General features: G+C 50.0%; 1 protein-coding gene across 2 annotated transcripts in view; it reads left to right on the top strand.

Annotated features, from left to right (window-relative positions):
• Nucleotides 1-13,904, top strand: part of DIS3L2 (DIS3 like 3'-5' exoribonuclease 2) — a 268,095-nt gene that overhangs the window by 172,870 nt on the left and 81,321 nt on the right. For both annotated transcript variants that reach the window (XM_054571544.1, XM_054571550.1), the window contains one exon: nucleotides 2,880-2,995. In XM_054571544.1, coding sequence (XP_054427519.1) covers nucleotides 2,880-2,995 — 116 coding nt within the window. The remainder of the gene's footprint in view (nucleotides 1-2,879; nucleotides 2,996-13,904) is intronic.

Raw genomic sequence — 13,904 nt, 5'->3', positions numbered from 1 at the left:
GTATGTAACCTTTGGGATTTATATTTTCTCTTTCATAGATTAAAAACTACAGTACAACTACCTCAAGAGTTCTGCAAGTTCACATTATGTAAATATATGTAATAAAATATTTACTTAGGGTTTCCATTAAAAATGTCCAAAGGAGAGACTAAGAGAGCTTCTCTTTGCTGGTTTTAGAGGCTCTGCTGGGAATTCTGAGTGAAATTTAAGCCTCTCAAATATGTTTTGATTGGACTTCTTCATGTTTTATCTCCTGTAATGAACTCTTTGTCAGTTTGTCAACTTTGACTAAGGACAGAAAGTTCATGTGTAGTAACAACACACAGGCTGAATTTAAAGTTATGGTTCATATCATGATGTAATAATCCTCTCTCTTTTCCTTTAGTCAATATTTACCTGTTAGGCCAATATATTATCATTCTGACTTCAAAAGAAGACACTTTCTTTTACCTTCTTCTAGTGTTGGTTTTAGATGCTTGCAATGTCCGAGCTGGAAGCCGAGCTGTCTGAGACTCCTGGCCACACTCTCCTGGCCAGGAGTTCCTCGATTGCTGCGGGGCAGGTCCCCCTGCTCCCTGGGACCTGGCAGCACTGCGGCGGGGCCCTCAGAGCGAGGCAGCTGACCTCAGGGCCCCTCGGCTTCCTCCTGGCTTCCCAGACAGCCTCCCTCCTCGGGGGAGGAGGCCTCTCGTGCTATCCCATGGCGGCTGGGATCTCTTAGCTGGGCTGAGGCTTTCCCTTAATGTCGTGATGGTTCGGGGCTGGGCGGGGAAGCCCAGTGAATGCCCTGTCAGAGGGCGGTCTCGGAGGGTGAGGCACGCGAAGAGCGGGGAATCTTAAATGTGTTTCCTCCCCACAACCCCATTTTTTAACTGCCCCATGTTTAGACATTTTCCCTTTTAAAAACTGAGGGAAGAATCATCTCCCAGTGAAGAAGGAATAGGAGGACAAGAAAATAGCTACAAGATTTGCAGATAAAATGTATGATACCTTAGGGGTGATTATCCTGGTAACTGGGGGAACAGATGGTGTTATGTTAGCAAACTCTCTGAGTCAACTTGGCTATTAGTCAGGTTTCTTTCAGTGAGTCCTTGTAACCAAAAGGGACTGATTGACTCATGACCGGCCAAGTCCACAGGTAGACTAATTGCACATCAGCCAGACCCTGAGGTTTAAATGAAGTCACCATGATTTCTCCCTTTATTCCTCAGACCTGTTGTTCACTGTATCAACATGATCAGGGGGCAGAGATGTCCGCTCCAGAGTTACAGTGGTCCTTGCTGTCCCTGGGGTCCTGAGAGAGAGACCCTCTTCCCTGAAGTCTGTATCAGTCCCTGAAAACAGACTCAGAATAGACCTGCTGAGTCACATGCCTGTTCCTAGACCAGTCGCTGTGAATGGGGATGGTGTACAAGGGAATTACATCAAGCATATATTTAAATTTAAGCAAATTCACCTTTGTGCTCATATCGTTAGCAGACTTCTCTCTGCCCACGACGCTCTCTTCAACTGCACATTTATTTTACATGTGTATTTGTTTATATTCTGTCCATTTTGTGCCTTCTCATACATACTTGTGTGCGTACAATGAAATACACTGTATTTGACAGATGATTTGGATGTTCAAGAGTAAATACTAAATTTATAGCCCACTCGGCTTTCGGTGCGGTTCCATTGGCCGACATCATCTGCTCGTCTCTGGTGGGGCTGACAGTGACAGCAGGGCCTGTTGAAAACTGGCTCTGCTAGCAAGGGACAGGGCCGTTCTAAGAGGGAGAGCACGTAGGGTCTTTGGCTAGAAGAGAAAAGGCAACAGACAAACCAGTTATTACTTTAGTATTAACTGGTATTTAGTATCAACAGGTATTGTTGAGTGCCTACTATGTATGTGTCAGGCATTCTGTAGGCACTGGGCCCACAACAGTGAACTTGACACGAGAGGCCCTGCCTTTCTGGAGCTCACGCTGTAGGGAAAGAGACACATGTGGGAGTAACCCAGTGCAGATACGCTGTGGTATCTGGCGGTGACACGACCTGTGAAGAAAAGGCCGTGGTGGGCATCTGGAGTTACGATCAGGGGCTCTCCCAGCGCAGATGGGGGAAATGGAGGGCAGAGGGGCTCTTCTTGTCCTGGGGTTCTCTTTCCATTGCCCCTTATAAGGTAAGAAGGACTCCAACAGGCAGATCCTGTTGAGATTACCCCAAGGGTAAGAAAGGGCATGAGCCAAGCCAGCGTGCGCATGGGATGAGGTAAGATGCCTTCTAGGATGGAAGGAGCCTGGCCAGGACAGCTGCGCACAGAGCGGGTGGAGGGCGGCGGGTCCAGGTGAGACCATGCGGGGAAGTGAACAGCAGGAGAAGGAGGGGCATCGCCAGACCTGTGCTTAAGGGGGTGACCGGCAACAGCATGGAAGGTTGGACCAGAGGGGCTGCTTCAAGGCAGGATGGCCACTGGCAGGGCTGAATAAAGGCTGTGGCCAGAATGGCCTGGACGGATGGAGCTTGCAGAGGCGGAGCTTGCAGAGGCAGAGCCTGCAGGATTTGGGGGCTAACTTGCTTCTAGTGACCTGAAAGGTTTCGTTCATCATCCAGCTGGAGTCGCCTCTTGTGAGCCTGCTGATGTTTCCTCAAAGGCAAGACGCCTTAGGATCGGAGCTGTCTTGTGAAAATGGTTAAGGTTGTTGGCTGGGGATAGAAATCTCATCAAGTAGCAGCAGTAAAGTCACAGGGGTGTAGGTGGCGTGCCCTGCGAGCCTGCAGAGGGCCACCTGTGGCCTCGGAGAGTGACACGCATTTGTGGGAAGAGTGTCCAGGAGGGGGAGGGAGAGATCGCCGTTGCCTTCCAGGCCAGGCTGACGGACCTCCTTGTGCCTTTACAGGCAGCACCTATGAAGTGGGCGTGCACATCGCCGACGTCAGTTACTTTGTTCCGGAGGGCTCCGAACTGGATAAAGTGGCTGCGCAGAGAGCTACGAGTGTCTACTTGGTTCAGAAGGTAAAACTCAGCCTCCAGTTTCTTGGATTGAAAAAATGTGCTTACACTTTGTCTTCTTCTCCCTTTATTTTGTTGTTTATTTCTCTTTGAACAAAAAATTCCTGAGGCACAGCAACCTCATCTAAACATCTTTTCTCACATCTAATGAGGTCATTAAAAAATGGTGATAATAATCCAAAGGCTTCCCCTGGAAAAATGCTTGCTCTCTAGTATCGCATGTTTTCCTGTTAGGCCCTTAGGTGCTCAGGAGGAGCCAAACTGAAGAGAGAGCAAAGCGAGACACCGGTGGCCACCTCAGGCCTCCGCAGCTCAGACAGGGGTCGGCTTCAGAAGGAAGTGAGGACAAATGGCTGCTTGCTGGCTGCTGTTTCAGAGTGGGGCTCAGCGCGCACAGCCCGCAGCAGCCACCGTGGTATCAGGTTTTGCTGTGACATAGCCAGGCCCGCTCACTGACTTGACACCTGTGGAACGGTTGTGCTTGAGTAGGAGAATGGAAGGCAGACTTACTACTGGCCTTTTAAGAAAAAGTTTTGACCCCTGTTCTAGAGGGTGGGGCTCCTCTGCTCCTGACCTGTCTTTACAAGATAATATGGAGTCTCAGAGACAGACAGGCAAAGGCTTTCCTTCCAGGCCTGATTCTGCTTCCCCTGGTACGGCCCTGAGGCCATGGGCCTCCTGTAGCAAGTGTTTAAGGGCTCCCCTACCTGCTGGGTACTTCCCGGGCCCTGGGGACAGCGATGAATAAAAGACCACAGGTGAGTTGTTTCTAGCCCCTCACTGGAGCTCATGAACTCTTCCTGGTTTCTTTCTCCTCCTGTTGACACTCTGCTTGTTTGCTTGTTTGGGTCATCTTACGCCTTTGGCTCTATCCGACTTTCAGGTCCTACCTAGCCTCCTTAAATCCAGTGGGCCGGTCCTGGATCAGCACCTTTGCTGGCTTGAACCTTCCCTCCTCCCACACCCTCAGGACATGACTTCTGGTGTTTGCTCTTTGCATGCATTAAGGTGGGAGGTATATCGCCACCACCCACCCCCTCACACGTATGTGGGAGCTGGGAACCTTTTACCTGGCCCCATCTCGCAGGGGCAAGAGCCCAGGCCAGGTGCCAAACCTGCTCCATCCTGGGAACTTGCACATGTCAGCGCCCAGGGAGAGGCTATAGGCGCCCAGTCTCCCTCCACTGCCTAATCTGGCTGGCAGCGCTCACCGCCAGCACACCTGTGTGCCTGCACAGCTGGCAGGAGGAAAAGCCAGGCTCCAAGCACCACCCTCGAGAGCCACACGTCCTGGTAGGCTGCTGTGCTTCCAGCCACCACCTCTCTAGCTCCTGGGGAAGTTCACTGGCTCCTGCCCCAGGCGGGAGTGCTTAGAGGGGCGCCAAGCCAATGGCGTGAGGAAGCCACCACTGCAGGGGTTCGGGAAAGGCCTAGAAAGCCCCCGACCTTTGCAGACCTACGCACCCTGGCACGAGTGTCGAGACACCGAGACACGTCTGTGGACAGCTCCCCCTTCTCTCAGTCACCGCCAGCCTCTCCTCACTCTGCCCTCAGAACAAGAGCTTCAGAAACACATGCTCCGGGCCACCTGAACCTCCGCTGCCCACTGTCGCCCGGAACAGGCTGGCCCTTTCGGGGACATGCTGTCGAGACCCAGGCAGGGCAGGCCACCAGGAGTCCAAGTGCTGCTCACCCAGGAGATGTCGCACCCCCAGGGTCCTGGGATCCTGACCACATGCTCTCACCATGCCGGTCCCTGGGCACGGGGAAGATGCGCGGCGTCCGGGCAGCGCTCACTCTGGCCGGGGGTCTTTCCCAGAGCCAGTGTTCTCCTGGGTTCTGGTTGTCGCATAGCTAGAGATAGGAAAACCGTCACTTGACTACTTCATGTCCTCCCAATGGCCCTGTGTCACCACCTTCATGCCCACCCCTCCCATCACACCATTGCCTGGAACCATCCACGAAGGTGTTCAGATCCACCGACAAAGGGATTGTGCCCCTATCCCAGATGCACAATTGACCTGCGGTCCAAGGCTTGTAAGACCACCCAGCTATTATAGTACAGTCAGCCCCTCTATTCACTGGTTCTGTATCCTTGGACTCAACCAACTACAGATCAAAACCATTACAAGAAAAGTTACGTTACTGCTGACATGTACTGTGTAGTTAACCCTGTGATGGTTGTGTCTGCACTCGACGTGTTCAGACTTTTTTTTTTTAATTACCTGAACAATGCAGTGTAACAACTACTTACATAGCATTTACATTGTATTAGATATTATAAGTAGTGTAGAGATGATCAAAAGAACGTGTGTAGATTTTGCGCAAATGCTACACACACCAGTTTATAAAAGGGACTCGAGCATCTTTGGATTTTAGTACCTGCGGGTGTGCCCTCTTGGATACCGAGGCACGACCATACTTCCTTCTCAAGTCTGAAACCAAGGCGTCCACAGGTAGAGATGCTCGCCGTGCCCGGGGCGGCCTGGCCCTCCGTCGTCCTTAGGGAGCCCGCCCCTCCCAGGACCTCCACAGCTTCAGGGGGCTGTCGTGGAGAGCCTGTCCTCTCCCGCAGCCCGAGGCCTTCTGAAGCTGCCCTCTGGTGCGCAGGGTTAGGGCGCCGCCCCCTCAGCCCGCCCTGGCAGCCTGCGTGACGTGGGGAAGGGGGTCTTCCAGGCGTACCTCTGCCGGGCCCAGGAAGCCTGATGTCACTTGACCTTTGAGTGCCCCAGCCAAGTGCTAGCAATGCCGGGACTCGTTTACGGCAACCTCAGGCCGGAGACCTCTCACCCACATCCCTGCCTGCAAACGCAGGGCCTCTCAGGGAAGGAGGCTGAGACTCCAGACTTCTGTCAGCAAAAGCTGTACTGTTATGATGCAGTGTTATATCTACGAAAACTATAAAGTTAACACGCGAAGAGAAATAGAAGTAGCAATCTCTTTACAGAGCACATGAAGTGAATAAATGAGAAATGTTCTCTCCACGTAGAAAAGTTTAACTCTGCTCTTCAGATTCAAATATTTAAGAATTTTAGTCATAATTAGAGGTTCTTGTAAGCAGGTGTCTTTCTCTGATCTAGCTGCTGCATTCTCCGTTTGTAACCAGGACTTATGTTTCCAAATCAGAAAATGATACAACAAAATTGGGTTGAATAACCGGAAGCATGTTTTCTTTTCAGTTCCCTTTACTTAAGTTTTGTGATTGTCACAGTTCTAGAATTTCTCATTGGGACTCTGCTCCTCAGCTCTGAAAGGAGGCGCTGGGTGGAGGAAGGGCCCCCGTGCCTCTGAGTGGCTGCGGGCTCCTGCCGCCCACCCGGCACTGCCCCCAGCTTGGCAGGAGCGAGTGGCGCCAGCCCACAACCTTGGACAGCAGCAGCTGTGCCTTCAGATTCCTTGGAACCGTGGCTCTGACCTTTCTTCCTACTCGTTTCTGTTTCTTAAAGGACTGTGTCCAGGAACTTTTCTGCTGTTTTCACTTTCCCTTGCCTATAAAGGTCTTCCCAAAAGCTGGAGGAGCTGCCTGCCTCCTCCTCCAGACCCTCTGCGCTCTGATTTGGCCGAATCGTTGCCCAGCTTCATCGACAGGCGAGGCAGTGTGCGCTGTGGGGTGGGGGCGGCGTGCCGGCTGTTTTCCCTGTGAGGGAAGGTGGCAGATTCCTTTTCATTCAGTGCTGCTGACCTGTGAGTGACTGAGGTCAGAGTCACGATCGAAGCTTGACTCGAGGAACTCGCCCCTGTAGCAGGACAGTACGCAGTGCGCCCGCCTGGGGTCCAGACACTGTCTTACTGTCTCTCCTGAATGAAATTCTTTTGGTTGGGACTTTAGTCACAGAAATAAGTATTTGGTTACTCTTGTTAACGATAGGGTGTATTAGGAAGAAAGATACATTTAAATACTGTCCATCTAAATCCCTTGAAAAAACACCTTTTTTGACAAAGGTTGGATACCTGTTAGGATAGGGAATAACTGTCTGCCCTACCGTAGGCCTGTTCTTCTCTGAGGGACATGACAGTTAATGTCTCCCAACTCTCTTCTCTGAGGGGGAAATATAATGTCATTGTAAAATTTAAAATAATTTTTTAAATAAGTGAATTGGGTTTTAAAAGTAAAAGAAAACCTAAACAGTTGAAACCTAAACCGAAAATTTCTGCCTATTGGCCCAGGCACTCGTGTTATTTTAGGTGTGAAACAGCTCAAATGAAAGTTCGCCCATAAATCTCTACGATATTTTATTGGTACTACTTTATAATAGAGATCAAAGATTGGGATTGGAAGCCTGTCTTCATGTGGAGTCCAAAGAGTTTTAGAATGTTTCTTTCTGACCCCAGCAGGTTGTCAGAGTGTTGATGTTTTGTTAATGTCAAACTGTGTAACAAAGAGTCGATCAAATTCGGAATTCATGGAAGTGTTGATATGAAAAAGAAAGCTCTTTAAACAGAGATGTTGGCTGACAAGCGACTTATCTCTGTCCTTTAAGATGTTTGTGCGTGTGAGTAGGGAGCTGGCAGAATGCGCCTTATTGTTAAACCCTCGAAGTCCTCAGAGAAAAGGAGAAAACTCACCGAGTTCTCAGGCTGCGGAGGCCAGTGGGCACTGTGGGTGTGAGGGAGGCCTGGGAGCCAGCGGCGGCCTGAGCCAAGAGGGGCAGAGGGGCCGCTGCCAGCACCGGAGAGCCCGGTGGGTTGTTGACAGCGGGCCCCCTTGAGCTGCTGCGGCCCCCATGTCATTGCTAGTCCCTCCTGTCCCTCCCGGCCTAGGTGAGTGATTCTTCCCCTCTGTGGCCCTTTCTGTTGGTCACAGGGCAGTCCTGGCTAACCCGTTGCTGAACTTGGCCAGCCAGCCCGCTGTGGCTTTAGCAGATGTTTCTGCTCTCCGAGGCTAATAGAAGATTTTATAGTCTTGTTGGTGCCCCCACCCAGCTGTCTTGGGCAGTGGTGTATTTGCCTAAATGATCAGCCTCTCTCAACTCTCTTACGCCCTAGTCCAGAATGCTTAGAAAGTCGAGTCCTATTATCAGTGGCCCTTCTTATCCATGACCAGCTTTCAAGCTCTGCTCTGACCCAACTTTGATCCTGGCTCTGAACCATGTGTAAGGCAACTTAACACTTTAAGCCCCTTTCCTTTTGTGCTGCCCGAAGTGCTATTAGTCTTCATCCACTCAGCATTTATCAAGTACCAGCTGTGTGCCAGGTATGTAAAGATGGCAGAGATGCTGATCCTTGCGCTGGGGGAGGCAGAGGCGGTGGGCCTGTGACAGCAATCACAAACAATGGCCTACCTGTACTCCCAAGGTGAGGGAGTACTGCAGAGCGGGGAGAGGTTGTATTTGCCCTGGTTGGTGATAGGAGAGGTGCTTCCGTAACAGCCAAGAAGGCTTCATAAAGCTGTTGACTATTGAGCAGTGTTTCCAATTGTGGGTAGAAAATGTCTGGGTAGACGAAAGGAGATGGAGAGGTCATTCCAGGCCCAGGCTAGGAAAAGCATGGAGCTGATAGATCAGCAATCTGTCAGATGCAGAGCTCGAAACTCCGGTTATAAGGATGCTCAAGGAACTTTGTGAGGGCCTCAACAGCAGAAAAAAGATCCAGTCAGAAGCGAAGCATACACTAATTGAAATAAAGAACAACTTACAGGGAAACAACAGCACAGTGGATGAAGCCAAGAAACACATCAATGATTTGGAACATAAAGAAGCAAAAAACAACCAATCAGAACAAAAGAAGAAAAAAGAATCCAAGAAAACGAAGATAGCGCATAGCAGGCTCTGGGACAACTTCAAGCGTTTCAAAATTAGCATCATAGGGGTGCCAGAAGGAGGAGAGATAGAGCAAGAAATTGGAAATCTGTTTGAAAAAATAATGAAAGAAAACTTCCCTAACTTGGTGAAGGAGCTAGACATTCAAGTCCAGGAAGCACAGAGAGTCCCACACAAGATGAATGCAAAGAGGGCCACTCCAGGCACCATAAATGCCAAAGGGCAAAGATAAAGAGAGAATCTTAAAAACAGCAAGAGAGAAGCAGTTATTTACATACAGGGGAGTTCCCATAAGACTTTCAGCTGAAGTCTCAAAAGAAACTTTGTAGGCTAAAAGGGACTGGCAAGAAATATTCAAAGTCATGAAAAGCAAGGACATACAACCCAGATTACTCTATCCAGCAAAGCTATCCTTTAGAATCAAAGGGCAGATAAAGAGCTTCCCAGACAAGAAAAAAATTAAAACAGTTCATTGTCACCAAACCATTATTATATGAAATGTGAAAGGGACATGTTTAAGAAAAAGAAGATGAAAACTATGAACAAGAAAATGGCAATAAATACATATCTATCAACAATTGAATAAAAAAAAAGAACTAAGCAAACAACAAGAATGGAGAAAAAATTATGGATACATAGAATGTTTTGATGGTTGCCAGAGTGGAAGAGGGCGCAAGGGAATGGGTGAAGAGGTGAGGGGATTAAGAAGTACAACTAGGTAGTTACAGAACAGCCATGGGGATGTAAAGCACAGTGTAGGAAATGGAGCAGCCAAAGAACTTACAGGCATGACCCATGGACATGAACAGCGGTGTGGGGACCACCTGAGGGAGTGGGTGGTGCTGGATGGAGGGAGGCAAAGGGGGGAAATTTAGGACAACAGTCATAGCATGATCGATAAAATGTAACTTTAAAAAAAATATATATCCCAAGAGAGACAAAGGTGTCAACACTTGAACGAGGGGAGAGGCAGAGGGAGAAGGCGAGAGAATGACTCATCTGAGAGGGGTTTGGAACGTAAAACCTGCAGGACCTGGAGCGGATGGGGTGCAGCGGGGAGAGCAGGGGGAGGAATCATGAGGTCATGCCCAGCTGTGTTCCGTGGGAGGGTGTGTGCGTGTGTGTGCACGCACACGTGTGGTGTTTCTGTTGTTGGCTTGCTTGTTTATTTAACTGGGAGAAGGTGCTGCTCTTAACAGAGAAGAAAATGCAGAGAAAGGAGCAGGTGCAGGGACAAAAATGCTGACCTTTGCCTTCTGCGTGCAAAGTTTGCAGTGGGCATGGGGTGTGCGGAGGGCGGTGTAGGAGAGGCGTCTGGAGGTACTAGGACAGGCGCAGACAGAGACGAGACTCGTGCCCCGGTGGTGCGCAAACCCTGGAGTGAAGGAGCTTCCTGGGGAACACGTGCTATGAGGGAATGGAGAGCAAAGCCCGAGGGCGAGGAGCACCAGCACTGAAGGAGCCGGCGGAGGAGAGGGCCAGGGGGACTGATGTGGAGCAGTGCTTGAGAGTGTCCGCCGGTTCTGTGTTGCAGAAAATGCATGCGCCTGTAACATGTAGTATTTTCCCTGACACGTGGTCATTTATGTGTGCACAGAAGAAAGACCAAAGTTCTGTACCAGCGTGTCACCGCTGTCTCCTCTACAGCACGGGTGGTATGTGTCACCGCTGTCTCCTCTACGGCGTGGGCGGTGCGTGTCACCGCTGTCTCCTCTACGGCGTGGGCGGTGCGTGTCACCGCTGTCTATGGCATAGGGCTTCACACTTTGTTTCTCATGTCTTGGTTTGTTATGACCTAAAATTTCTACACTGACCATATAACTTTTGTAATTTAAGAATGTCATATTGGCCCAAGAAGTGAAAGGAAGGTGAAAATGAAGAGAGGACCAGTAAACTGTGTTGAGAACCTTATCTGAGAAGTGAAGGGGAGGGCGCGGAGGGAGGGTGAGCTCTGCACGGGGGAGGGGAGGCGGCGTGTTGCCCCAAGGCTGGGTGGCAGGCTGTGTGCTCACAGGCTGCCACAGGAAGGCGCGAGACCAGCTGAGCAGGCAGCTGGTTGAGAAGAGTGTTGGCGGGAAGGGGTGGATCAAAAGCCCAGCCAGAGGCCAGGCACTGGGCAGGGAGGACCCTTGTGAGACGCCGGGGACTCGGGCGCCGAGGTAAAGTTGCAGGGGATGGAGTCTGGGGACAGTGGCCGAAGGAGAGGGCTGGGAGGGTGCTCAGGAGCGGGCGCCTCTGACTTTCCCGTTTTCACTGCTGAGAGCGAGGGGGAAGGCAGTTGGGCAGGAGGCTTGAGGAGAGGAATAAAGTTTTGGAATAGGGCCTGAGGGGCAGAGAGGGAGGGACTGACCACCCAGAGACATGTGGAAGGCCTGCCAGCCTCCACCGAGGGAGGAGCGAGGCTGGTTCCACGGCCACCTGCACGCGGCGGGTAATTTCCTCCGTCACCACCCAGCACTGAACCGCAGGGCAGGAAGGGCAGATGGTAGGATTGTGCAAAGGTCTATACAGTTGGGACCATGAAAGTGAGGGCATTTGAGAGCTTTGAGAGTATCACCCGTGTGGGCCCTCCTGAGCAGTGAAGCTAAGGAGGGCACGGCAGCGCACAGCCGGGGACAGCTCTGCAGGCATCGGGAAAGGAGTATATGTCCACACGATGCCAGTGACAACCAGCGCATCCAGCTGAGGCTCCTGGAGAGACCTTTCTTCTCTCCCCCGCTGGAGCGCTGCATCCTGCCTCGGAGCCTCCCCAAGCTGAAGGAGGTCTCACACAGCCAACGAGAGTGCGCGGGCGCCGCGCTGTCGTCCAGGCGGGCTGACCTGGACCACCAGGGCTTGTATTTGAAGAAGCAGCTTATTGGGTGCAGCTCTCTGTCCCTCCAGCCCCATCCCCCGTGGGGACCCCTGCTGTGCTGCAGACTTGACGCATGGGCCGTGTGTCATGGAGTGCATTCCCAGTGACCCCAGCAGAAATCAGGCCCGATTTATGAGAGGCCGTGACATGCCAAACCATAAATGTGATTGTGGTTCATTCATTTTCCTTTCGAAGACAGAGAAATAACCAGTTATCGACGAAACTATGTGGACATAAAAACTTCTCTCTGATTTCCCTCCGAATTCTGCCCTAAGATTGAGTGAAAATTTATTAAAAGGAATACCCTTTAAAATTTAAAGATGATTATGCTACCTGAAAAGTTTTCATGTTTAGGTTTTTCCTGAGCACTTAAGGTTCTTTGGTATCCAAACATGGCAGCGTGAATATAGTAACACGTTGTTTTCTGTATAAGATACAGGATGCCAAGCAGAGTTTACATATAACCTGGGTGGCCAGTGTGTGTACCAATAGCTTTTAGGAGAGAGTAGCCAAAACGGTTTATCTTACACTTAAAGTGCTAGGTGCTTATGAAAATCTTTTGTAAAGATGTTAAGTAGAAGTCTACCATGTATTTCATAAAGTCTTCCATGTGATGCAATAAACAGTAAACACAGAAAAAGATAGATTATTCATTTCCTGGGCAAAGGTCACATCAATCATTTGCCAACCAGAAGTGCTTGCTGTGTGTCAGGTGCCAGAGAGAGAGACAGGAACAGGAGCTGGTCCTCATTCCTGAAGATCGCGTGGTCTCGCGGAGAGGAGAGACACGTAAAGAAACAATTAGGACAAGTGTGCTAGAGCCACAGAAGGAGCGTGGAAGAGCAGGGAGGATGGATTCAGTGACTAACGGCTTAGGACCGCCTGCAGTCCCTTCTGAAAGATCAGGTGGGGTGGGCGCGTACACGGAACACAGTGCACACTCCACCTGAGCGACTCTGTGTCAGCCTTTTAGAGATGGTGATGAGTTGAATGTGGCCAGATGTAAAACACCCATACAGATGTTCCAGAAAGAGGGAATAAGAGCTGGATCAGTGAGCAGGTCAGCATGGCTCTGGTCAGGTGCGGGAGGGAGCGCCAGGGCAAAGGCTCGGGGGAAGGCTGAGCCCGGTGACCAAAGACCTAGTAGGCCGTGGGGTGGCCATCAAGCTGGCTTTGTTGGGCATCTTCAATATTGTTTTACTAATAAGAAAACCAATACCCAGAGAACTAGACTAGCTCGCGCAGCTTGTACAGAAGGTGGTAGACTCTGGGGTTAGACCACAAGTCTGTCTGGCTTTGAAACCTTTGCGCTCTTTCCTGCACTGTGCCCGTGATGAGTGTGGACCTTGCTCTTGTTTAATGATCTTTGGGCAGTTCTTTCAAAAAATGAGCCTGGACTTCACTCTGTTGGTTAATAGATTTTTGGACAATTTGCCTTTTTGCAAATAAAATCTTGATGCCAAACTCCAATATATGAAAACAGACCTGGTTGTATTGATTAACACAAATTTCTTCCACATTTAAATGTATGGCATTTAGGTCAACAAATAAAAACAGTGGCTTTCTTTGTAATAAGCGCTTCCATTTTGAAGTAATTTTAGATTTATGGAGAAGTTGCAATAACAGTACAGAGAGGTCCCACATCCAATTCCCTCAATGTAAACATCTTAACGTTACCAGGGTACATTGCTATAACTGAGAAGCAGACATCAGAACATTAGTATTAATGAAAATCCGTACTTTATAGTGTCTTCTTTCTGTCCAGGATCCAGTCCAGGGTACCCCTTTGCATTTAGTTGCAGTGACTTTCTCTTGACAAACACTGACACGTGAAGTCAGGAGATGTGTTACATTCTCAGATACTCAGCTTGGTGGTTTACAGTCAAACACTGCCTTGCACATTTAGAAGAAATCCTAACTATCTGTAAACAAGGTATTAAGCCGTGGACTACATGTCTGCAGGGTTAGCAGGCTGCTACCAAAATACAGTTTTTATATGTAATTACCTGGTAATGCAGCCCGGAGGAGAATCCACGAGCGCACCCCCACAGACTTGAGTTGGCCTGTCTTACTCAGCTCCTACTGCCATGCACTATTCTATAGACCGGGCTTCAACAACGCACATTTAATGTTTCATAGTTCTGGAGGCTGTTACTCCCAGATGAAGGTGCCAGCCAATTTGGTTCCTACTAAGGACTCTTCCTGGCTTGTGGACAGCTTTGTCCTCACTTGGCCTTTTGTGTGTGTGTGCCGGGCAGGGAGGAGGTTATCTCCTTCTATCGGATCAGGGACCCACCCT

The sequence above is a fragment of the Pteronotus mesoamericanus genome, unplaced genomic scaffold (genome assembly GCF_021234165.1).
Source record: "Pteronotus mesoamericanus isolate MK-2021 breed Mesoamerican mustached bat unplaced genomic scaffold, CSHL_Meso_final contig_1018, whole genome shotgun sequence".
NCBI lineage: Eukaryota > Metazoa > Chordata > Mammalia > Chiroptera > Mormoopidae > Pteronotus > Pteronotus mesoamericanus.
Note: the sequence above shows the minus strand (reverse complement) of the source record. Positions and strands in the feature narration are given on the sequence as shown.